Here is a 25,607-nt window from a genome sequence, read left to right as displayed (position 1 = left end):
TGTGAATGGGAGAATGGTCCTCTTCCAGTGTGACGTCCCCTTCTGCGTACAGCATTCGCACTGACGGAAGCACCACATTTTCCAATATGTGGGTATACTGCGCGCTGTCCAGAGTTCCTTCTATCCTGTGAAGAATTCCCGCCCCTCTCGCAGAATTCCAACCCCAGCAGGTAACAGATAGCCGGCCACTTCTTCTCGTCGTGGTTACATATTCGCGTGGATGGCGAGTCCCTTGCGTCCTGTAAACGATTCGTGGACCGTCGTTATTGGTGGAAAACACCATCTCATCAGTGAAAAAAACGTTTTCCCATGACGCCCTCAGATGGAGCTCCGCAAATGCTAGCCGGTATAAAACGTTGTCTTCGCTGAGCTCTTGTTTCACGGCGGATCGTTGTGCATGCAGTCCAGCGTCCCTCAGCCTTCGGCGAATCGTGTCACTGGAGCCGGGGAAGTTGGTCTCCCGCCACAACTGCTTCGCGTTCAGAAAGGGATTTTCTCTGCTCCTAGACACTAGGGCCCTGTCTTCCTGCTGTGAGATCACTCTCTTCCTGCCTGAGCCAGGAGCCCTGTTGGTGGTGCCTCTTTCGAGGCAGATCCTCCACCATCTCGTTGCAGTGGTATGTGGTACGCCATACCGTCTGCCAGTTTCTCTGATGGAACATCCTCCGTCCTCAATGAGAGCGACGACTCTACCTCGGCCGGCCGGAGTGGCCGAGCGGTTCTAGGCGCTTCAGTCTAGAACCGCGCGACCGCTACGGTCACAGGTTCGAATCCTGCCTCGGGCATGGATGTGTGTGATGTCCTTAGGTTAGTTAGGTTTAAGTAGTTCTAAGTTCTAGGGGACTGATGACCTCAGATGTTGTCCCATAGTGCTCAGAGCCATTTGAACCATTTTTTGACTCTACCTCGAATACACCTCTCCCAGTGAGCCATTACGGCAGACAGCCTGATTTGTATTTCTGCTTGCCGCTCTTATACTGATTCCAGGAGAGGAGGTAAACATATTTACGTCAAACGGAGCGGCAGAGGCAGAGGCATGCGGCGTAGCCGTGCTGGCTCGTCCCGGGCTGTTGGCCCACCAACGCCACCGCCAGCTCGCTCACTTGCGTCACGCCTCGGCCAGCCTGGCTGGCCCGTAGCTCGCGAGCCGCGGCTAGTACAGACCCGGGCCGCATGGCCACGATCACCCCTTGAAGGATCAAAAGTTACACCTAACCTACCCAAGTCTGTAATACAAACTAATGCAGCTACAGCTATTATGCTATAACATGTGCAGGCACACCTACAGTGGACTATTTATTCAAATATTTGACGAACAATACTTTCAAAAGTACATTCATTTTAAACATAGCTACACAAAATATTCCACCTAGCTAGCAATAGCATGACGCAGAAAACTATACTTTCTTGTAAGCGCTGTGCATTAGATGTAGCCTTAAGAAAACCTGTATTCAACAACGACAACTAAGCGGAATGTAAAAGTAAACAGGTTTGGCGGCAGCTTCTCCAAATAATAGTATATACTTAGTATATAATACACGTTTTGTGCACTTATAACATGTACTCAGTGTCTCTGAAACAATACGTGCTGCACGACGGAAATTACTTTCTGCTGAGGAACTTCATTTACATCTCAATGATACACGACTACTAGAGAACATTGCTCTTTACGGCAGTCAATCCACTTGTAAATTAACATCATGATATCGCAGATATTAGGCAACACGTTACTAGGGATGAGTAAGGCCTTAAGGTCTGCAACTAAATATGCTACTCCTAGCTACTACTGAATATGAAGTTGATTATTAACGTGTCTTCATAACCATGTGTGCGGCGTTCGACTCTCAGTCAGCATAGACGTTTTCGTCACCTTATTTCTAGTTAAACGTGTGCACATATCGCTGATGATGGACGAACATTGGACATTTATCGTCTGATCCTGGTTAGACAACGACGGCGGTAGGCGCCGGGTTCGAATCCCGGTCAGGCAATACAACTTTAGTCGTCATTTAAGATTCCAACCCCACTGCTGGTGACAAACTGTGATATCTACATTCCGATTTTACGTACTTATTGACCAATCCGATTAGGTGCTGGGTTCGCGTCCTTGTCCCCAGCATTACATGATGGCATTTCAATTTTAAACATGTGCATCCTTTATTTCTTGACAATGCAACACTATACAACGTGTTTCGAGGTTAAGTACCAAGAAGGTAATTGTCATGTTAGGGTTCCTGCTTTCGTACAAACATTATCGCCATTTATGTTCAAGTTGAGAATTGATAACTGATACTGGTGCAAACGTCAATATTTGACGTCTTTTTCTGCCTAGTGATCGAGTCTCGATAAGGCACAAAGCTTTGCTTGGTTAACAATGGCTTTACGTTCTGGGTTTGCATCCGGATCCAGAACGAAGACATTGGTCATGTCATTTAAAGTACAACTTCGTGTACAAGTAACTGTTGATGAGTAATGTGAACAATGATATTACTTGTGATTCGCTGTTAATGTTGGGATTTCCGTAGAGTGGTTGCCGCCGTTAATCACGTTTTCTTTTAACTGCTTAGTATTACATAAAGTTGATGCGGAACCACTCCCTGTTGAACGTTGAAAGACGTTCAGCATGTGTTGGGTAAACCTTTTAGACAGCAAAGAACTTGTTGCCAATTGCCATACAACTTTATAAATCCATATACTGTCTCAAATATTTAATTGTGCCTAAGGATTACTGAACGATTTATGTGACAAAACTAGTTGTCCCATAACATTTGAAATGTCACTTATTGTAATTAAGTTTAGTTTACAAACGTTAAGGACTGTCTGATCTCTTCTGTACTATCATGGTGTTACTTTACATCTGGACGGACTGTCATAAAGACCGGTGTTCTCTAGTAGTCTCTAGCGGTACCCATTGTGTATCTTACAACGACTGTACTGTGGAGGCCGGCCGCGGTGGTCTCGCGGTTCTAGGCGCGCAGTCCGGAACCGTGCGACTGCTACGGTCGCAGGTTCGAATCCTGCCTCGGGCATGGATGTGTGTGATGTCCTTAGGTTAGTTAGGTTTAAGTAGTTCTAAGTTCTAGGGGACTGATGACCACAGCAGTTGAGTCCCATAGTGCTCAGAGCCATTTGAACCATTTTTTGTACTGTGGAGGGTTGCGACTATGTGCAACACAGATATGCTATGTTGATTGCATACATTCAGGTGCAGCCTACACGTTGGAATTCAGGGGTGACCCACTTTTTTTGCTGTCGAGTGTACATGTACAGACAAATTATTATAATTTCAAAAAAATTAGATGATTTATCCACGAGAAAGATCTTTACAAAGTGAGCAAGCTAATAACGCGTTGGTCCACCTTTTGTCCAGATGCAACCAGTTATTTGGCTTGGCATTAATTGATAGAGTGCTTGTATGTTCTCCTGAGGTATATCGTCCCTAATTCTGTTCAATTTGCGCGTTAGATCGTCAAAATCTCGGATTGGCTAGAGGGCCCAACCAATAATGCTACAAACGTTCTCAAATGGGAAGAGAGTTGGCGCCGTGTGAATGCAGGCATTACCTTGCTGAAATGTAAGCCTAGAATGACTTGATAGCAATGGCAATAAAACAGGCGCAGATTATAGTCGATGCACCGCTGCGACGTGGATGACAAACAAAGGAGTCCTTGTGTGACAAGAAATGCCACTCCACACCATCACTCCTGGTTGTCTGGCAGTGCTCAGGTTGGTATCCCACCACGTCTCCGCTGGTCATCACTGAAGACGATTCCACTCCAGTCAATGAGATTCCAGGCCAAAGATTATAACAAGTCACTGATATTTTTCAGTGTCATTAATTCATAATAACTAAGGAAATGCGACAAATGACGTCCTTTTTCTTCTACTCACAATTCGGGTTATCGACTATCGCATCGTTCGGAAGATTCCAAAGAGTGTCGAAAACTTGCGCAAGGTTTCCTTCCGTGGCACATTGGTAAAGCGCCTCGGCATATGTTATGTTCGTTGCAATAGTTATGTTTTTAATGATACATGTATGGTACAGGGCGACAGTTGTTGAACTATATGAAAAAACTTAAATTAGTTACAAACTACGGGGTGCACACACTTTATTCAACATGTAAACGTCACTAAAGATGTTCGGATTTAGGTTTTGACATATTCGATGTGCCTGCATCATTGGCGATGTGTAGCGCAGACGAATAGCGACATTCTGCATGACCCGCTGAAGTTCGGATCATCGATGACCTTCTGAATGACTGTTTTCAACTCAGAACTGGTTTTTGGGTTAATGCTGAACACCTTGTCCTTAATATAGCCCTACGGAAAGGAGTCGTCTTTGTTGAGATCTGGTGAATATGTCGGCCAATCGAGGCCCATGCCAGTGGCCTCTGGATACACCAGAGACAGAATGCGGTCCCCAAAGTGCTCCTCCAGGACATCAAATGCTCTGCTGCTTCGACGGGGTCGAGCTCCGTCTTGTATGAACCACATCTTGTCGAAATCAGGGTCACTCTGGATAATGGGGATGTAATCATCTTCCAAAATCTTCGCGTACCGTTCGGTTGTCACTGTGCAATCAAAAAATATCGCGCCGGTTATTTCGTGACTGGGCATTACACACCATACAGTCACCTGTAGAGGGTGAAGAGACTTCTCGATGGCGAAATACGGATCCTCAGTCTCCCAAATGCGCCAGTTTTGCTTATTGACGAAGCCATCCAGATGAAAGTGGGCATCGTCGCAAAACCAAACCATACAGCGCATACTAATTCTCATCATGCCCCGCGGCCAACTGTGCAGTTTGAATCTCCTAACGCGAACCGTTCAGAAGTTATGACGGTTTTATTTTATACTGTACACTACTGGCCATTAAAATTGCTACATCACGAAGATGACGTGCTACAGACGCAAAATTTAACCGACAGGAAGAAGATGCTGTGATTTGCAAGGGATTAGCTTTTCAGAGCATTCACACAAGGTTGGCGCCGGTGGCGACACCTACAACGTGCTCACATGAGGAAAGTTTCCAACCGATTTCTCATACACAAACAGCAGTTGACCAGTGTTGCCTGGTGAAACGTTGTTGTGATGCCTCGTGTAAGGAGGAGAAATGCGTACCATCACGTTTTCGACTTTGATAAAGGTCGGATTGTAGCCTATCGCGATTGCGGTTTATCGTATCGCGACATGGCTGTTCGCGTTGGTCGAGATCCAATGACTGTTAGCAGAATATGGAATCGGTGGGTTCAGGAGGGTAATACGGAACGCCGTGCTGGATCCCAACGGCCTCGTATCACTAGCAGTAGAGATGACAGGCATCTTATACGAATGGCTGTAACGGATCGTGCAGCCACGTCTCGATCCCTGAGTCAACAGATGGGGACGTTTGTAAGACAACAACCATCTGTACGAACAGTTCGACGACGACGTTTGCAGCAGCATGGACTATCAGCTCGGAGACCGTGGCTGCGGTTACCCTTGACGCTGCATCACAGACAGGAGCGCTTGCGATGGTGTACTCAACGACGAACCTGGGTGCACGAATGGCAAAACGTCATTTTTTGGGATGAATCCAGGTTCTGTTTACAGCATCATGATGACGACCCGTGGCTCTACCCTTCATTCGATCCCTGCAAAACCCTACATTTCAGCAGGATAATGCACGACCGCATGTTGCAGGTCCTGTACGGGCCTTTCTGGATACAGAAAATATTCGACTGCTGCCCTGGCGAGCACATTCTCCAGATCTCTCACCGAATGGTCAATGGTAGGCAAGCAACTGGCTCGTCACAATACGCCAATCACTACTCTTGATGAACTGTGATATCGTGTTGAAGCTGCATGGGCAGCTGTACATGTACACGCCATCGAAGCTCTGACTCAATACCCAGGCGTATCAAGGCCGTTATTACGGCCAGAGATGGTTGTTGTGGGTACTGATTTCTCAGGACCTATGCGCCCAAATTGCGTGAAAATGTAATCACATGTCAGTTCTAGTATAATATATTTGTCCGATCAATACCCGTTTATCATCTGCATTTCTTCGTGGTGTAGCAATTTTAATGGCCAGTAGTGTATAATAATTGTCACCCTGTATTTATTACTCAATAATGATACTTAACACTAATATTATACACACATCGCTGAAATAAAAATGAAACAAACATGCTGTTATTCACCTAGATCTATTTCTCCATCAGAATCTTAATACACAACAGTGTCTTTATCTCAGTCTTAGTATATGCTAGTTTCTTACTTTTATGGAGTGAAAATTCATTCCCCTCTTTTATTTATTTCATTCTTTTTTATGGGACACACAGGTGTTGGACAAAAATATGGTTACATTAAGAAAAACGCACGTTTTGATGTAAGTGCAGATACTAGCCACGCCTGCGGGCCGAGCTGTTGTTTGTGACCACGAACGTCGACTACACTATGTGCTCAGCACATTCGTGATTATAACAGCGTTCTGTGCAGTTGTGAGTTCATTATGTCGAATCGAAGTTAATTGGAACGAGAGCAAAGTTTTGGTGCTCGTAAGATGGCTGCTTCTATAACCGAGGTAGCGGAAGTGTTTAGAGGCAGCGTATCGAAGATTTATACGGCAAAAAAAGAAAGTAGAAGAACATTATCCGCTAAGTCACAATGCGGACAAAAGGATGTGTTAAGTAATTCTGAAGGATGGTCATTGAACAGGATTGGGGCAAAAATAAGAGGACGAGAGCTGTAAAAGTCACTCCAGAACTGAAGTTACACGTGGTAAACCTGTCAGCACCAAAAGAACACGGAGACAGGTCCATAAGCAGGGAACTGCAGGGCCAGCTGGAATTCCACAACCACTCATCAGAGATGCAAATGCCCGTAATAGGAAAACGTGGCGTCGAAGCCATAAAACCTGAGCTACGAGGCAATGGAAGATATTCCTTTGGTCGTACGTTTCCAACTTGTGGTACAGTTTACGTCCCACGAGTGAAAAAAAACACTCCGTCTTCAGGCCACAAGTGGCCCATCGGGACCATCCGACCGTCGTGTCATCCTCATTGAGGATGCGTATAGGAGGGGCGTGTGGTCAGCACACCGCTCTCCCGGTCGTTATGATGGTTTTCTTTGACCGGAGCCGCTACTATTTGGTCCTCAATTGGCATCACGAGACTGAGTGCACCCCGAAAAATGGCAACAGCGCATGGCGGCTGGATGGTCACCCATCCAAGTGCCGGCCACGCCCAACAGCGCTTAACTTCGGTGATCTCACGGGAACCGATGTAGCCACTGCGGCAAGGCCGTTGCCCCAAGAGTGAAACATGACGGGGATTTCGGTGATGATTTGGGCAGCCATATCGTGGGCTCTGTGACTGCTCTACGAGGTCGCTTTTATTTTTCTTACTCGAGGATTATATGACCATTTTGGCTGATCAAGTCCATCCTTTGGTACAAATTGGATCCCCAAAGACGATGCTGTGGTCGAAGATGACAGCGCTCGTGTTCACACAGCTCGCATCGTCCCGTACTGGTTTTGCGAGCTCGCGTCTCCACTCGCTACCACCCACCAGGTCTAGGTGTTATTGAGCCTCTGCAGTCTAATTTGGAGAGAAGTGTCCGTGATCGCTACTCACCTCCATCGTCGTAACCTGCAACTTGCCACAATGTTGCAAGAGGAATGCTACAACGTTCCTTTGAAAACCACAAAGAACCTGCATTTATACATAACGAGATGATTGTTTTCAATGCCATCTGGTTTCCTACACACTAATAGGCATAGTAATGCGTTGTCATTGTAATGTGTCCACAGTTTTGTACGCCTCTGTATTGTCATTGTCTCAAAGTCATACAACTGTTAATTACACAAACAGAATTTAAGGGATTAGCAAACATAAAAATAAAAAGTGAAGCAATGAAACTCTTTACTTAAAGGTGCAGTGAAAGTAATAATATTAAGAATTTTCCTAGTTTTATAAATCTTCTGAATACGTAAGTATAGGAAAAATTTGGCCGTAATTTGACAATAGGAAACATCTCATCATTTGCACTGACTGATCTTAGAAAATTGTGGACAGCAAAAATCAGAATGCGCTACATAATTCGTGAGTAGCCTTATCGGGCGTTTTCATATAATCTACAAAACTGGAGTATCACTCAGACAGTTTTGATGTTTCTCGATTATTTGACAGAGAAACCGTGACCTTCCTCTGTGAAGCAAATTAGTTCGCAACATACGTCAAATCTGGCCAGGCTAATTACTTCATGGCGCAGCAACGCTGTGACCCGCTTTTCAGGTCATAATGAGCTACAAATGTGCACTTAAATAAGCCACCGAAGCTTTCCGGCATATTCGCCCGAGCCGTCAAGCGTAAGAGGCAAGAGCGTTCATTTGCACAGAACAGAAATTAAGTGTGTAGTGTTGGCTCTTTTCATTTGCGGTTCTCGTCGGTGCTCGCCCGCATCTAGCGCTTCAATTTAAATCGAATGCGGCCGGAGTGGTTGTGTGCTGTGCCCCATTACATCGTTATGCGTGCCTTCTGCATATACTCAATGTCAACACGTTCCACCTTTATTTCCCTAAAGAACGACCGGCTTATGTCATCAAGCACGCCGTGTGCTATTCAATTCAGCACTGCTAACTTTAACGGAGTTCGTGCGTTCAAGCTGCTGCAACCCCGATTCCATTCGTAGCACCTCGAGTTATCACCAACGTAAAGACTGGGGGAAAAGGGAGCGATTCTATCTCCGTGTGTACAGGACAGTTAGGAAATCAGTGCCTTATTGTGATAACACTTCTTTGCAGTTCAGACTGGTCATTAGTTCTACGGTTATCAGTACTTTCAGAGAGCGCGGAAGATTGTCCTAAAAACTACAAAAGGGAAATATTTATTTCACAACAGATTTGAAAATTGTTCTGCGTCACGTGTAGACATCAGAAAAGCTTTGTGAAACTTACCGAACATGAAGCAGCCCTAGACGTAGGAAGATTTTCTTGAAGTGTGACGTAGCTTATTTCGCGCCAAACTGGAGGGGTTTTTCATCAGTTTATTTGCTCTGAAATTTTTTATGTAACCTCGAGCAGCAGAGTTGCAGAAAAATGTAGAAATGCTGTCAGTTTAATGACCACACTTATCTGAGAATATAAATTCAATGTTGCGGTGAACTATACAGCGAAAATTGCTAGTAAAGTGTCTAGTAAAGCTGCTGAATAGGAGCACGTTTGATCTTGGGGTTCGCAGATTAAATAAGTTATGGAATTCTTCACGTACCATAAGCATTCTTCCCCTTCTGCTGTATCTTTGTAATTTGCGATTTATCTTTCCTTCAAAAGTTATGTTTAATTTTAAGGCTCGAAACTGGAAGTATCGTAATTTCACAACATCCTCTGTGTCAGAATTAGTTCGCAGAGATGATATTACGTGTGTTTGTGGTGATTAGTTGTCAGTCATCTTTTATCTTCCAATGGGATGCTCAACTCTCATAATCTGTTTAAGAAGAACTAATAATTGTCAGCAAAGCAGACATTCTTTCACTGGATGTAATCTGACTGCATCGTGAAGGGTGTTTCCGTAAAAGCGTGCAAAAATTTAACAGAACACAGATGATGCTCCACTGAACAATTTGAGGTAGGAAACCTGGGGTTCGAGAGATAAAATCACAGCATTGTGTACTTTTTTATTTACATTAGTTACACTTAACTGCAAATACCATCATTGACACTATGAGCATACCATTTGTACTGTATCTTACAAAGTGTGCTAAAACTGACGGCCATAAACCTCAATACAAGCATGAAATTGGCGAACAAGATTCTGATGCACCCTGACAAATATCCCGGGTGCGTTTCGAATCACATCACAGGCAGCTACAATTCTGGCAACTAATTCCACTTGCCGGTGATGTGGCCGAGCGGTTCTAGGCACTTAAGTCCGGAACCGCGCTGCTGCTACGGTCGCAGGTTGGAATCCTGCCTCGGGCATGGATGTGTGTGCTGTCCTTAGGTTAGTTAGGTTTAAGTAGTTGTAAGTCTAGGGGACTGATGACCTCAGATGTTAAGTCCCATAGTGCTCAGAGCCATTTCAACCACTTAACTCCATCTCCGTATCCACTGGCGACTCATACACAAGTGACTTTAGATATACCCCAAAGGAAATAATCAAGGGGATTTATACCGAGCGAGGTGGCGCAGTGGTTAGCACACTGGACTCGCATTCGGGACGGTTCAAACCCGCGTCCGACCATCCTGATTGATTTAGGTTTTCCGTGATTTCCCTAAATAGCTTCAGGCAAACGCTGGAAGGTATTGTTAAGAGAGAGAAAATAAACACACGCACTCCTAAGGCTACAATGTTCCTCACTTAAAACGGGCTATTATGTTAGATCACATAAGTTTCCAATCTATCACTCATATGTAAGGTAGCCATGTTAATATTCCAATGTAAGAAGTATATTTCAAGCCCATGACATACATCCTTCTTCCAGATTTCTCTAGGATAAACTATGCTATCGAATAGTAAAACGAAAAAACTATTTTCTTAAAACTTTTGCTCTGTGTGATACAATATAGCTTTCCAGTGATGTATAGCGATCACTGTTCACATCCGATCACAGTTCAGAAATTATGCTATCCGTGCATCAACCCTATATATAAAATGACCGTTACTAACGGGGAAAGCCTCTTACAAGGAAACAGGTAAACGCATAGCAGCAGCGCCCGACATGCGAAAAATACAAGTCATTCTACCACTAGCTCTGTCAGGCGCATATTAAAAGGTTGGACATTGATCGTCACCGGGCCAAATATCTCACGAACTAAGCGTCAAACGAAGAAACTACAAAGAACGAAACTCGTCTAGCTTGAAGGGGGAAAACCATATGGCGCTATGGTTGACCTGCTAGATGGCGCTGCCGTAGCTCAAACGGATATCAACTGTGTTTTTTTAAAAATAGGAACCCCCATTTTTATTACATATTCGTGTAGTACGTAGAGAAATATGAATGTTTTAGTTGGACCACTTTTTTCGCTTTGTGATAGATGGCGCTGTAATAGTCACTAACGTATGGCTCACAATTTTAGACGAACAGTTGGTAACAGGTAGGTTTCTTGAATTAAAATACAGATCGTAGGTATGTTTGAACATTTTATTTCCGTTGTTCCTTTGTGATACATGTACCTTTGTGAACTTATCATTTCTGAGAACGCATGCTGTTACAGTGTGATTATCTCGAAATACCACATTAATGCAATAAATGCTCAAAATGATATCCGTCAGTCTCAATGCATTTGGCAATACGTGCAACGACATTCCTCTCAACAGCGAGTAGTTCGCCTTCCGTAATATTCGCACATGCATTGACAAAGCGCTGACGCATGTTGTCAGGCGTTGTCGGTGGATCACGATAGCAAATATCCTTCAACTTTCTCCACAGAAAGAAATCCGGGAACGTCAGATCCGGTGAACGTGCGGGCCATGGTATGGTGCTTCGACGACCAATCCACCTGCCATGAAATATGCTATTCAATACTGCTTCAACCGCACGCGAGCTACGAGGTGTGGCTAGAAAAAAACCGGACTAGTACTGGTGAAACAATAAAACGAATGCAATAAGGCTGAAAGTCGCGTGGCCTGTCACGTGACTCTCGCTCCGCCTACTGCTCGAGTTTCATCTGCCTCCTGCACTCAGTCTGCCCGTGGCGTCTGTTTTAAGTAGTTGACGTTTTGTCTGTGCGTCGGAAAATGTTGAGTGTACAGAAAGAACAGCGTGTTAACATCAATGTCCAACCTTTTAATATGCGCCTGACAGAGCTAGTGGTAGAATGACTTGTATTTTTCGCATGTCGGGCGCTGCTGCTATGCGTTTACCTGTTTCCTTGTAAGAGGCTTTCCCCGTTAGTAACGGTCATTTTATATATAGGGTTGATGCACGGATAGCATAATTTCTGAACTGTGATCGGATGTGAACAGTGATCGCTATACATCACTGGAAAGCTATATTGTATCACACAGAGCAAAAGTTTTAAGAAAATAGTTTTTTCGTTTTACTATTCGATAGCATAGTTTATCCTAGAGAAATCTGGAAGAAGGATGTATGTCATGGGCTTGAAATATTCTTCTTACATTGGAATATTAACATGGCTACCTTACATATGAGTGATAGATTGGAAACTTATGTGATCTAACATAATAGCCCGTTTTAAGTGAGGAACATTGTAGGATTAGGAGTGCGTGTGTTTATTTCTCTCTCTTAACAGTACCTTCCAGCTATTGATCCTAGACTCTGGAATAATAGTTTAAAATTGATGGACAACACTTTCAAATCTGTTGCTGTACATCGATAAGGAACGCTAACCTCCTCGACATGGACGCATCTCGAGAAATCTTGTACACTTGGATGGGCGAGGACTCAACGAGCTCCATCCATTCACGAGACGTGAAATACAGCTGACTACTTCTGGTCGGTTGCAGATTAAATAGGTACCAGTGCCGCAGGGCGGGTTGGTCGATGACAGTGTGAGGGAGGTCTTTCAGTCGCTAATTTTAGCATAAGACAGTGCGAATGTTCTGTGACGCCCATCAGCATAGACATAGATCGTAAATTAAGCAATATGCTGTAGGTGTCAGAAATATGTAGAGCGCTGTCTAATATACTTTGGTGATGTATGTGTTCGAGAATTAACAATGAATGGACGTACTGCACGGTCATCTATACAGATTCGCAAAGTGGCGAAGGGGTAGTTTAGCTATGATACTGAAACAAGCTCTCAAATCACTGGTCAGAGTTGAAATTAATTTATAATTGGTAAAATTGTTCATATAACCAATTGTAATGCTTATTATTTGAGTAGATCGGCGGTGTCTTTTCCGTCCACTGCCACGTTGTTGGTTACCACAGTATGATTGCCACACAATGCTTGTTCGAGTTGGAGAAACAGTTTTGATGAGGGGCGACACCTTCTGGGGATGCTGGCACCGAAACAGTGATTGCGTACATGACTGCAATATGAGGAATCAGTCGAAACGGAACGAATAGCAATCAGATTTGGACTGTAGTTTGGAAACCCACGCGAACGTGGTAAAACTATTCCAATTTCGTTATCTTGTAAGTGAACTTTATTTAAAATCGTCGAGTATCTGTTATAGTAACAGCAGTAAAAAATTTATTTACACTGTGCGAAGTGTAGAGGTGTTCCAATTGACCTATCTCACCTCCAAAATTCAAACTTCCCGCAAAGGGGGGCTTGGCAGGGAGGCGTGACACTCTCCTGTGATCTTGTGTAGCGGTACTCACGTCATCAGCTGACTTCAATCGCCTCACTGTGCGAAGTCTAGTTTTCTGCGAGAGGCTGTGTTAATGTCAGTTTAGAACTTGACACAAACCTCGAAATCGTGGCGGGGAAAAATAAATAAAATGTTTGACAGTGTACAAAGCGTGTAGGAGCAGAAAAATTCATGTTTCAAACAACGAGACAGGGTCACAGGGTGTGCCTCTTGCGACTTACAGTATAGTCATCAGGATATTATCATTGTCCTACGGTACAAGTGGTGAAACATTAAACTGAGGTGTGCAGTTGAGCCGGTCGGTGTGGCCGTGCGGTTAAAGGCGCTTCAGTCTGGAACCGCGTGACCGCTAGGGTCGCAGGTTCGAATCCTGCCTCGGGCATGGCTGTGTGTGATGTCCTTAGGTTAGTTAGGTTTAAGTAGTTCTAAGTTCTAGGGGACTGATGACCTCAGATGTTAAGTCCCATAGTGCTCAGAGCCATTTGAACCATTTTTGTGCAGTTGATAAAAACGTGTATATTTAATAGGATCGTCACATGTGCTCGATGCTAGCACGCATGCGGTATTTTGTTTTCGATATATGGTAGGAGAGAGATGCAGTGAAAATCTTATGTAGTTGTCTATCGGATGAAGTCAGTGGAGCTTTATAGTTGCTAATATTTCTGCCTTGGATGGTACAGAATAACGAAGATAGATGTGATTGGACTCGGATCTTTAGTACTTGTATGTAGTTTCGGGGGGGGGGGGGAGGTGCACTGCAGTAAGGTAGAAAAAATCATTGTCCTTTCAGTAGTTCCAGTTTCCATCGAATGGTTAAAACACTGTCCTGTCGCAGTAACGCAGCTTAGCCTGTTTCTACATGGGTTGCAAAATGTGGTAGATATATTTTCCTCCGACTCCAGTTGCGATTTAAATTGGAAATATCAGATCCATAAAGCTGGAAAAATGGCAGCAGTTGCATGGGGGCTAACTAAAACGGGGCTGGAATTTTACTTTAGCAGATTGGCTAGAGAAATGTGAGTCGTTTCGAGATATGAGAGTGCTAGAAATATGATTCATTAGTGGCTGTAATAAAGGACTTCTCCATAGGATGCTACACAGGTATGTGCTTGAATGCAAGGACTTGATTCAAAATCGGACACTTCATTTCTAGCCGATAGCGTAGCACTAGAGATCTGAAAAGCTAGTGTACGTTTCTCACGCATCATCCACTGTTTGCGATCTTTCTCAATAAAGCATCGCCTATAGCCCTGTCAATATATCACGGAACTTCTGAAATGGCATAGAGAGAGAGAATGCTTTACAAATACTGGATAAACATCTAGCCACGATGGCTTGAGGTGGTTGAAAATACCGGTTTCATAACACGTTCCTTAGCAGAATAATTTTCTAAACTGGGAGCATCTATTTTATAGAGTATGTGCTTGTGTTCTGAGATGTGTGTAAAGGATATGACTATGTCCAGTGGCAGGAAGGCTTGGATTTGACGTGGAATATTTTGATACCAAAGGGGAGAGTATGTCAAGTGATACGAATGGTATGATATTTCTATATCCAGAGCCGTAAGCAGGGTGTATTTCGGATACTTTGCTCATCGTCGAATGTCATTCAATTGTAAGTATAGCGATCAAATATACATGTGTTCGATTTGGTTTGATGGTTCTGTGTATGTGGGACCTGTGGTGGGAATGATCCAAGTGTCCCGCTCACAGTGGGAGGCCATCCGAACGGAGAGGGCTGTTGCAGTGCGGGATTTGACTTAAGCGTGTAGTCGTCTAGACGACCGAATAGCGAACTAATGCTTAATATGTGTTGGACAGCTTTTGTGATCAAGTGGGAATTTGATAAGATTGAAATGGATATTAAGAAAGGCAATGAACGACAACTAACCGCTTCGTTGGCCGAAATCTGCTTAGCGTGTACGAAGCGGTTGGCCTCGGTTGGGGTTCAGACCGCCGGGGGTAGCATCAAAGCGTTGGCGGTGAGTAGGGCTTGGAACCCAGCTCCTAGTGGTCACGGCGGGTCCACTGTTCGTCGGTCCAGTAGCGATTTGCTGTCTGTCGAACAGATATGTATTTACTGTATCTAGAAATATTGGAGTATTGAGTGGAATACGGAGACAGCATTAAAGCCGGTAGTTTTATCGTGAACGGGAATGTTTATGGGTCCTACGAATTGTGATTGTAAAAACAAACTGGAAAGATTAGGCGCTCGGAGGGAAATAAGTCAGCTGTTAGAAAATAACGTGCACGATGTGAAAAGGAATGTGGATTCCTTATGCATATCGTTTTAGTGCAGGAACGGCTCTTCTAAGGGAAGGGTCATCTTTGGAAATTTTAGGGCCTACGCAATTCGATAAAAATTTGAAATCCGTAGCTCTCATTCGCAAAAAATTATGAAACAGACCATATTCCAGTTCAGCTTTAAGGTGAAACGTTAATTTTGTCCCATCACTCTGCTGCCTACATTTTAAAAGAGAGGTCGTCCATCAGCGACGTTTCTTCTTCTTTTTCTGATTGTCAGTTTCTTGCAGTAAAATAAAAGCTGCGCATGTAAGGAATAGTAAATCCTCTTCTTCCCTCATCGTATCGGCCGGTGAAATTGATACTGAAACGCTGCTTTACGACAATAACAAAAGAGAGCAGCCTCGACAAGTTATCTGCGCCAGGCCGAATCTCTCGGTCCCGAACTATCGGTTTGCTGAGAATGATAGGCCGAACACCAATGAATTGTCGATCGACGGTCGTCCAAATCTGTCGACTCCCTTCGTCGAGCTAGCGCGTACTCGTATTTACTTGAACTGTTAGCGAATCCGGTGTGTGACTGTTTCAGCAGAAGAGTCGGAAGAGGATCGGGAGGCGGAGCACGCAGCCGACGCGAGCGCCAGCAGCGGCAGTGCGGGGGGCGGCGGTAACGATGGCGGCGTCGTGAGCGCGCTGGACGCCAAGGCGGAAGCGGCCGGGGGCGGCGGCGGCGGCGGCGGCGGAGGCGGAGGCGGCGGCGGCGGTGGCGACGCGGGCCCGGGGGCGGCGGGCAAGGGGCGCAAGCCGCGCCGGCGCAGGACGGCGTTCACGCACGCGCAGCTCGCCTACCTGGAGCGCAAGTTCCGCTGCCAGAAGTACCTCTCCGTGGCCGACCGCAGCGACGTCGCCGACGCGCTCAACCTCAGCGAGACGCAGGTCAAGACCTGGTACCAGAACCGCAGGTACCTGCTCTCTGTTACTCGGCTCCCTCTGCACCAAACACCAAACGTAACGGGAATTTTGTTTCTTTTTTTTTAAGAAAAAAGGTTATTTACACATCAATATCAACTTTGTCCCTTTCAAAGTGATCCCCTAAGATATAATATTCCCGTGCCAGCGCTTTTACAAATCTCGGAACTCGTCCAGTGGTTCCGTTTTTATCTCGACAACGGTGGTAAAACGACGTCCTTGCACTGTTCTCTTCAACCTCGGGAATAAAAAGAAAGCACAGGGGGTCATGTCCCTCGAATACGGTGGCTGAGGCAACGTAAAGGTTGTGTTTTTTGCCAAAAAATCGGGAAAAAGCGTCGAGGTGTTAGCGGCAGCATTATCGTGATGCAGTTTCCACAACTGGTTTTGCCACAGTTCTAGTCACTTTCTTCGGATTGTTTCACAGAAATGCTGCACGACTTCCAGGTAGTCGAAGCTTTTTCGGTCGGCACGATTAGGCTTCGGTTTTGATGTCATATCCGTATATCCACGTTTCGTCACCTGTCATAACTTTTTTTTAGAAGTTACGGAACGTTGTCCACTCCATTCAGCTATTCCTGAGCGACGTCTACACGACGTCGTTTTTGGTAGATCTTCAACAATTTCGGAATAAACTTTGCTGCTACGATTTTCATGCCCAAATCATCCGAAAAAAGTGCGTGACCTCAGCCAAAGGATATGCCGACGTCATGAGCAACCTCTCTGACGCTCATTCGGAGATTTTCGAGAACCATTTTCTTTACTTCTACCATATTTTCGTCAGTAATTAATGTTTAATGTATGGGGGGGGGGGGGGGGGGGCAGGGCGGTCGTGGTCTACAACCTCTTCTCTACCCTCTTTTAAATGTTTATACCACTCGTAAACTCTTGTGTTACTCGTAACAGATTCGCTAAAATCCATAATCAACATTTCGGATGAATGAGCTGCTTCACTTTATTCCAGTTTTCAAGTAAAATTTGATGCAAATTCTTTGATACATCTTTTACGAAAGTAAAAATTCGCCGAGCAGCCGAAAGTGCAAACATTCATCGGGAACATGCTTACCACCAATGTAAAAAAATTGAAAATCGGATGTATAAAAACCGCGAAATTAGAAAATTCCTTGTTACTTTTTTATCACGCCTAGTACACTTTGTCGTAAAGAAGTCACTACACCTACGTATATACTCTGGAAGACACTTTACAGTAACTACTAGTCATTTACTTTCCTATTCCACTCGTAAATAGCGTGAGGAAAAAACACTATCTATATGCTTCCGTATGAGCCCTAATTTCTCGTATCTTATCTTCGTGGTGGTGGCAGTAGAATTGATCTGTAGTCAGTTTCTGATGCCGGTTCTCTAAATTTTCTCAGTTTTATTCCTCGAAAATAACATCGTCTTCCCTCCAGGGATAACTTTTTCGGTTCCCGAAGCTTCTTCGTAGCACTTGGGTGTTGTTCGCAACTTCTGGTAACGAATCTAGTATCCCGCCTTTGAATTGTGTCGAATTATTCCTTTAATCCGACCTAGGGTGGATCCTCGAACAATACTCAAGAATAGGTCGCACCAGCGTACTGTATGCGATCTCCTTTGCAGATAAACTACACTTCCCAGAATTCTTCCAGTAAACCGGAGTCGACTATTCACCTTCCCACCACAACCCTCACACGCTCTTTCCATTTCATACCCCTTTGCAACGTTACGCCCAGATATTTAAACGACGTGTGTGTATCAAGCATGACGCTACTAATGCTGTATTCGAACATGATGGTTTTGTTTTTCCTACTCATCCGCATTAACTTACATTTTTCTACGTTTAGCGCTAGCTGTCATTCATCGCGCCAACTGTAAATTTTGTCTAAATCATCTTGTGTCCTCACACAGTGATTCAACTTTGACACCTTACCGTACTCCACAGAACCGTCAGCAAACGATTGCAGATTGCTGCCCAACCTGTCCGCCTGATCGTTGACGACACCCTTGGCTCTCATGAGCACTCGCCGTCGAGAACAATACACTGAATTCTATTACTTAAGAAGTCATCGTGTCACCCGCACATCTGGGAACATATCCTATATTCTCGTACCTTCGTTAACAGTCAAGAGCGGGACACCGCATCAAATACTTTCCGGAAACCTCTGCCTGTTACCCCTCATTCATAGTTCGCTCGCAGTATATACAGTAAGAAAATAGCTAACTGAGCTTCGCATGCTTTCTAAAACCGTGCTGATTCGGGGACACAATCTTCTCGGTCTTCAGAAAATTTATTATATTCTAAATGAGAATATGTTCAAAGATTGCCGGCCGGGGTCGCCGAGCGGTTCTAGGCACTACAGTCTGGAACCGCGCGACCGCTACGGTCGCAGGTTCGAATCCTGCCTCGGGCATGGATGTGTGTGATGTCCTTAGGTTAGTTAGGTTTAAGTACGAGTAGTTCTAAGTTCTAGGGGACTGATGACCACAGCAGTTGAGTCCCATAGTGCTCAGAGCCATTTGAACCAATAAAATTACAGCTGTCGGTATTTATTTTCTTCAAGTCTTTGACCAGCCGCAGTCCCTCTCCATTTATGCAAGATGGAACTACAGAAATGTAATTTTGTGAGTCCGTACTTTCACCATTGTTACATACAGTAGTCAGCTGCGCTTTTTTCCAGTCGCTTGGAACTTTGCACTGAGCGAGAGATTCGCGATAAATTCAAGCTAAGTAAGGGGCCAAAGCCATAGAGTACTCTTTATAAAACCGAACTGGGATTAAATCCGGACCTGCCGCCTACGTACACTGATAACTCAAAAAATTACGACCACTTCCCACCGAGAGACGATATGCCGCGTTGTGCCGTTACGGACAGGTGGCGTGCTAAGAAAAGAATATAAGCGGAATAATTATGCCAACCATACGGGAATCAAATGGACAAATTCATCTACATAAGCGACTTTGATAAAGGGCAATTTGTTGTTGCCTGGATCTTAGGAACGAGCAAGCATCCCGGAAACGGGGATGATGGTGGGCTGTTCGCACGATAGTGGTGTGAGCATATTTGGAAAGTGGTTGAAGGACGACGAAACTGTGAGTGGGCGACAAGTTATTGCACTACCACGCCACATCGCAGAGGCTGCCCCGCTCTGTAAAGTACGGTAGGGGGTGATCTGACGACAGGGAACAATTCTGGCGCGGATACAAGTGTTTCGGAGCACATCGTTCAGCGGGCATTGTTAAAATGCGGCCTCGCAACAGGTGACCGCCTACATTTTCCCATGCTGACACAACGACCTCGTCAGTGGGCACGGTATCATCGAGATTCGACCGTAGATGGAGGGAAAATTGGCTGATAATCACGTTTCTTGTTACAGCAAGTCGATGCTCCAGGATTCAAACATGCAAACATGCACTGCACCACAGACACAAGCCGGTCTGGGCGGTATTTTGCCATGGGGGACGTTCACCAACGTTTCCATGCACCTATGGTAGTAATCGAAGTCACCATGACAACTGCGCACTACACGAGTGTTAATCCCTGCATGCTTCAGTTCTTCCCCGACGGCGATGGAATCTTCCAGAAGGATAACTACCATTATAACTTCTCATCCCTAACTTTCAGCCCACCTACCGCAATAGGCTTGTTGTTGTCCGCTCCTTCATTCTCCGTTGATAGGTACTGCCTCAGCCTGCAAAAGCAGCGTTCAAGGAAATTCGGTTAAATAGCTACCCAGCAAAGGTCGCATAACTCAGACTTGGAGGCAACATCTGACAGTTCGTAAAAATATCGGGGGTTCGGGATTCTAAAGGGGCCTGCACACATTCACTATTTATTGATAACACTAGTTTATCAAACCTTCAATATATTGAAGCGACCTTACACTATCAATAACACTGACAAAAATGGTCAGCTGAAAGAATGAGTTTAGAAGGTTACGATGTCGAAGACCCAAAAGAAAGCGTGTGCTGCACTTACGTGAACTATAGCTTGCAAGCAACGGAAAACAACGAAAAAGAGGAAATGGGTCAGAGATTGGCTGAAAAAAGGAGCCAGTGGTCACATGTTAACTTATTCACTGATATCAGAATCACGGCCCCCAAAAGATTTTATATATTATTCTCCGATGGTTCTGCATCGTACGACAAGTTATTACTGTTGATACGAGTTAAAATAGAAAAGCAAAATACTTTAATGAGAGAGGCAATCGCATTCTACAAGATATTAGGAGTAACTTAAAGGTGTCTGGCGACAGACATGTCATTCTAATGCTCGACGTTTAGTTCTGTAATATCTGCAAAAAATTGTATGGAAACCTATGAAGCTATATCTGCCTAGCAAGGACCTGTTCAGGAAATTAACGTCAAACATTTCTTTTTTACGCTTTGTGATAATTTGGTGAAATCGACACGCACTTCCCAGACCTCTTACTAGTCACTGCAGATATATGACGTATTTTTCGAAATGGGTGCGTTTTCCAAAACTGATAAGTGATACAACAATCTATGCTATATTTTAAAATTAATGCAGTAAGCAACGTCATAATGAATCCTTCGTTAACCATTCTAAAGTGGCATATACAATGATTACCCTCGAATAGGCCTATTAAAATTATTTTGTGTTAAAAGACTCCTTAAAAATTGAGTCTAATGTGTGATATACACAACGGCGAATTGAAATAAATAAGTAGTGCACACTAACGCCGCGTGGTTGTTTCCTGAAGCTCTGTCACAATCTGAATGGGGAATATTGTCAAACAGTCAATATTTGACCTCAAACGTTCAGTATATATTGACAATACTGAGAATATTTTGAAGCCCATCAATACTGCTCATTAACATTTCTACGGTTGACAATACGTCAATACGCGCCCTCAGACGGTCAATATATTGACAATCTGACAGTATTACTGAATCTGTGAAGATCTCTTAAATAACTTGTTTGAAAATGTTGTAAAGTTCAACTTCCTAGGTTTTATTGCCTGCAGAATATGTTGTAAATGGCAATCAAGTCCACATTTACTATCAAAGTGTTATTGTTGTACATTAGTCACTGTTTTTACGACAGGTTGTACACACTAAGGCAGCCAGAAGTTCACCAGCCCGACCCGTTCTATAGAGTTACTGACCCACAGCTGTTTGCGAGGTACTACATCAAGTCGTCTTATAAAGAAGTGCTCACCCAAATGTTCCGTGATGTTCACGAAACACGTCACGTGGAGTTTGAGGTACGACCAGAAAATTCACACGCAAATAACTTCCAAACATAACCACATAAATGCCCAAACTGCCACAAAACGGTAGTCGGTACTTTTTTTTTTCCTTAATATTTTTTGTCAAGGATGGCCTCTTGTAAGGACTATCAGCGATCTCAACAGTAAATGATGTTGCTCTGCTGCTTTTCCTTATTCTGTGGGAATATTTCTGAAATATCAATACCCATCTCCATGTCTTTTTCGGGGCCAAAAACCATATTTCGTAGGTAACATCAAGTGAAAAATTTGCAATGTTGAAAAATGTGACAACTTTATACTATTCTTATTTATAATTACTAAACCACTTTTACTACTTCACTGGGGCTCTGGTAAGTAAAGTAACACTTTGTTATTCTGATAAAAAAAAAGAATAAAACTCTTGTTTCTCATTACGTGATTGCCAACTAACATGTCTTATGATTACTTTTGTCGATAGAATGATTCAGCACATGAATTGTAGTACGACAAGATGTGAAAACTGTAATCACAGATCAGGTGTAATCTGTTCTCTTTCGTAGTTAAATGAAATGAAATAGCAAAACGTGCGAAATTCAATCTTCGAAAGATGAGCCATAAATGTGCCTCCTATATTTATATTTTCACTATTGTCAAGTCTTATAGCAGCACAATTATTAAGTCATTTATTAGAACAAATCAGTAGTTAAAGCATGTATACTGAACACTATTTTAAACTGTAGCGGTACAATATATAAGAAAAGTGATAGTGCAATTTAGAAAACGGCGCTATACTTTTCTAACGTACCTTTCACTGCAGAGAGACTAGGGCGATTTTAAATGTTTCTACGCTGTTCTATCACTGAATAAGTATAGTTATCTGCTATATAAATTATAAATAGAATTTAAATACCTATAAGAGTACAGATGCTTCAAAAAGAAATATTTACCTCGTCAGGGCAGAAAACAAACTTCAGTCGCTCGATGCAGAATTCTCAACAGTGTCACAAACTGGTGAATACAATAGTTGGATACAACCTAATACACATTTTGTCAGACAGGCAGCATCACCGTGGAGACAGTTTTCTAGATATTCACTGCAATGCCTTTTAAACTGTACCACTGATATAAGACTGTTCCCTAAATCTGACGCTATCGTTGACAGTATCACCAGAGTGGCCTGTAATCTCCAGAGATTTGGCCACCAGTCAGAGGAGTGGAAACCGTCAATGAGATGCGCATCGAAAGCGTATTGCCATGCTGCCTCCAAAGTTGTACGAAACTGTATTAGGGAGTTTGCTTACGCAAATGTTGGTGATTTGTGGGGCGAGAGAGAATCGTCAAGAAACAAGATGGAAACAAGTATTGAATTAACATTTGTTATAGCTTGGGTGGAGACCTGAAATGCAGGATACTTTGACTAATCACGTAAGAACCACGAACACTGCTTTCATAATGACGGCACGAACGAGAAAGCTCAGGCGTAAAAACCCCGCACACAGAAGAAAGAAATCGTCTTCCGTCATTTTACGTACGTGCATCCGCGACATTAACGCTTCCCGTCGTGACAGTTCGTGTGTGAACCCTGCAGCCATGTTCAGGGCGAGTCGGTGACTGCGTTCGGTGTATCCCAGCGGGCATATTCATTCGCTGCCATGATAAAACCTCGTGATTCAAAGCTATACTACGAAGTATGTTGTGCATGCGTCGCAGAAACAGTCGGATAAATAACTCAAACCAAAGATAAAATCGAGATGAGAACTGTCAGTCAAGTAGCCAGGCGAATGACATTTAAGGTGTGTCAAGCGGTTGCCTACCTGCAGGCGCTTAGGGCTACTTCGCAGTAGTACTCTGGTATTTTTAAAAATATAGTGAGTCCGATATATCGATATTTAACATAATTTCGTCATTGGCTTTCATACATCGAGAAAAATTATCGACATATCAACCATTGATGGCAAAAGGGTCTACGTCCGGCCCATAAAAATATCGACTTCAACTTGTAAATAGACTGCCGGTTTTAGAGTTGTATATTTAAGTATTGATTTATTATTATATATCCTGTATTCGACAAACTAGCAGCCTGCCTATTCCCCTTAGAGCAAGAATTGAAAGGAAAAATACGTACGTTCACCACTGTGCTAACAATGGTAACTGCATATAAGTGGCACAATAAAAGGTGTCCGATGGGTCGGATTTGTCCGAAAAACTTCGTGTCGACTTCCCCGGTTTTTCATTTCTGCGAACGCCAGCGCCCGAGCCGCTGTAGTGACAAAATTGCGCGGTGAAGCTAAACGTTGCAGTAGCTGTTGGTAGCGGCAAGCGCCGATTACATCTCTGTCCACTGCAAAGACCAGTCTTGTCATTTAGATATTTGTTCATCATTTTCAGCAGTTGTTTTTGAAGATTGCCGATGTGAAGAAATAGTACGTTAGTTGCGTAAAATGATGATTTGGGAAGTCGTAACGTGGTATTCCGTGGGCCCCATAGTTCCTCTGCAAAATCGCATTATTGTCAAGGATTACGTGACCGCTTTAACTGATCAGCTCCATCCAATCGTACAATGTGATCTGAGCCATTTGACTGTTAGCATTGACACCTCTACGCAAGCGCCACTGCTCTCGGGCCTCGAGTAAAGGTCGTCAGCCGCTGCATTGTCCACGGTGACAGATAATGCCTGAAATTTTGTATTCTCGGCACACTCTTGACACTGTGGATCTCGGAATATAGAATTCCCTAACGATTTGTGAAATGGAATGTCCCATTGGTTTAGCTCCAACTACCAATGCGTTCTGAGTCTTATTAATTCCCGTCATGTGACCTTAACTGCGTCGGGAGCCTTTTCACATGAATCACCTTGGTACAAATGACAACTCCACCACTGCCCTTTTATATCTCGTGTATGCAATACTAACGCCATCTCCAGATGTGCACATCGCTACATCGCTATTCCGTGACTTCGTCGCCTTAGTTTAGTACCAGGACAGATGGTCGAAGCTCGGTTTAGCGCCACAGGTGGTTCCTGTAAGTCTGCAGATGTGTTGTTCGGTATAGATACGCTGAGTTTCGCTTCTTCACGGTTAGCTTTGAATGTAAGGAAACGATCCATTGTCATTGTAGTGACTGGGGTTTATTCGACCGAGGTTTGGCCTTGTCCTCATTAAGTGGCATAGCAGTTTGGTCGAAGTAAACTGTTGATGATACACGGGTTATTTCATCTATGATCAGTAGGGATGATGGCTCGGGTTTGTGTTGCAGGACTAAGTGGAAGCGGCAAAACCAGCTGCGGCTGGAGCAGCTGCGGCAGCAGGCGTCGGTGGAGAAGGAGCTGCTATCTGCGCATGCGCCCGCAGAGCCGGCAGCCTGCTGCCCCTACCAGCCGCCCGCCTTCCTCACCACGGCCGCCGCCATCTTCCGCAACGTCACCTACGTGCACGGCTGCCAACTGTAGCGCGACCACGTCTCACGGAACTAGTTTCTCTCCGAGGAGCGGCCGCTAACCAAACATCATCACCTCCGAGGAGTGCCGCTTGCGTGTGACTGGTGCCACGTGTTGCGTCGCGAGATAACTGAGGACAATTTACACTTCGCGCGAAATGCAGCAATCTGGGTGTGTATACCCTACGAGTCTGATCCCGACACCGAGCGTCGCTGCATACGAATCGAAGAGAGTCTACACAACACAACAGCTCTTCGTTGCGTGAAGTTGGACTTCACGTGACTGCAACTTCTGCTAAGCTGAGGAATATTTCCCTCGCACAGAAAAGCCAATCCCTTCATGCGGGAGAATACAAATATTTAGGTGCAGATGTCTTAAGATGCAGAGTTTATGGCCACAAACAAGTCAGTTCAGTTATTCCGTGTAACGTGAGCTGACGAAATTGAAACTGAAAAAAGTAAGTGAAAAAATGGTGTCATGTCGAACGAGGGAAGCATCGATTGACAT

The 25,607-nt window shown here is 44.2% G+C and overlaps 1 protein-coding gene across 1 annotated transcript in view; it reads left to right on the top strand.

The window, feature by feature from the left end:
* The window catches only part of LOC126249095 (NK1 transcription factor-related protein 1), a 123,136-nt gene extending 98,024 nt beyond the window's left edge, over positions 1-25,112 (top strand). Inside the window, exons 2-3 of the mRNA XM_049950745.1 lie at positions 16,095-16,467; positions 24,920-25,112. Of these exons, the coding sequence (XP_049806702.1) occupies positions 16,095-16,467; positions 24,920-25,112 (566 nt within the window). The remainder of the gene's footprint in view (positions 1-16,094; positions 16,468-24,919) is intronic.
* The last annotated feature ends 495 nt before the right edge of the window (positions 25,113-25,607 follow it).

This window comes from Schistocerca nitens, chromosome 3 (assembly GCF_023898315.1).
Source record: "Schistocerca nitens isolate TAMUIC-IGC-003100 chromosome 3, iqSchNite1.1, whole genome shotgun sequence".
Classification (NCBI taxonomy): Eukaryota; Metazoa; Arthropoda; class Insecta; order Orthoptera; family Acrididae; genus Schistocerca; species Schistocerca nitens.
The sequence above is the reverse complement of the archived record's forward strand: the minus strand, read 5'-3'. Positions and strand labels throughout refer to the sequence as shown.